General features: G+C 64.9%; 1 protein-coding gene across 2 annotated transcripts in view; it reads right to left on the reverse strand.

Moving 5' to 3' along the window:
* The window catches only part of MON1A (MON1 secretory trafficking family member A), a 3,160-nt gene that overhangs the window by 495 nt on the left and 2,121 nt on the right, over positions 1 to 544 (reverse strand). For both annotated transcript variants that reach the window (XM_010137376.1, XM_010137375.1), the window contains 2 exons: positions 419 to 544; positions 161 to 308 (listed from right to left, as the gene is read on the reverse strand). In XM_010137376.1, the coding sequence (XP_010135678.1) occupies positions 161 to 308; positions 419 to 544 (274 nt within the window). The remainder of the gene's footprint in view (positions 1 to 160; positions 309 to 418) is intronic.

Genomic DNA, 544 nt, shown 5'->3' on the forward strand with positions numbered 1-544 from the left:
CCTCCCTGGCACAGGGGGACACAGGGACAGGCTGGCTCCCAAAAGGACCATGCACAGGCTGGGGACCACGGAGCTGGCACTGTGTGGTGCCACCACCCCCTTACTTAGCCGTGCAGGACTGGAGAAGATGGGCTCACCCCAACCCGCAGACAGCCCTTACCCAAGCCAGGAGGTTCTCACGGGGGCCCGTGAAGTAGATGTTCTTCAGGGGGCACGAGGAGTTGTGAGCCCGGCTGTGGAGGTATTGGTAGAGCCCCAAGAGCCTCTCCTTCTCCTCCTCCCGCACGTAGGGTGCCTCAATCTCAGGGCTGCAGGAACACAGCGCCCCGTTAGCCCCCCACAGAAGGGGATTCGTGGAGAAGGCTTGTCCCATGCCCCACGCTGCGGCCTTGGCCCGGCAGTTCCCTCCAGGTCTCACCTGGTGAAGAGCCCGGAGCTCTTGGACTTGTAGATGAAGTGCCGGAGGTCGGGGATGCCCACCTGGGCGACGCTGTAGAAGGGGGTGCGCAGGGCCTCCTGCAGAGCGTGGTGCACCCCCCGCCGC

Source organism: Buceros rhinoceros, unplaced genomic scaffold, assembly GCF_000710305.1.
Source record: "Buceros rhinoceros silvestris isolate BGI_N320 unplaced genomic scaffold, ASM71030v1 scaffold39105, whole genome shotgun sequence".
Taxonomy (NCBI): domain Eukaryota; kingdom Metazoa; phylum Chordata; class Aves; order Bucerotiformes; family Bucerotidae; genus Buceros; species Buceros rhinoceros.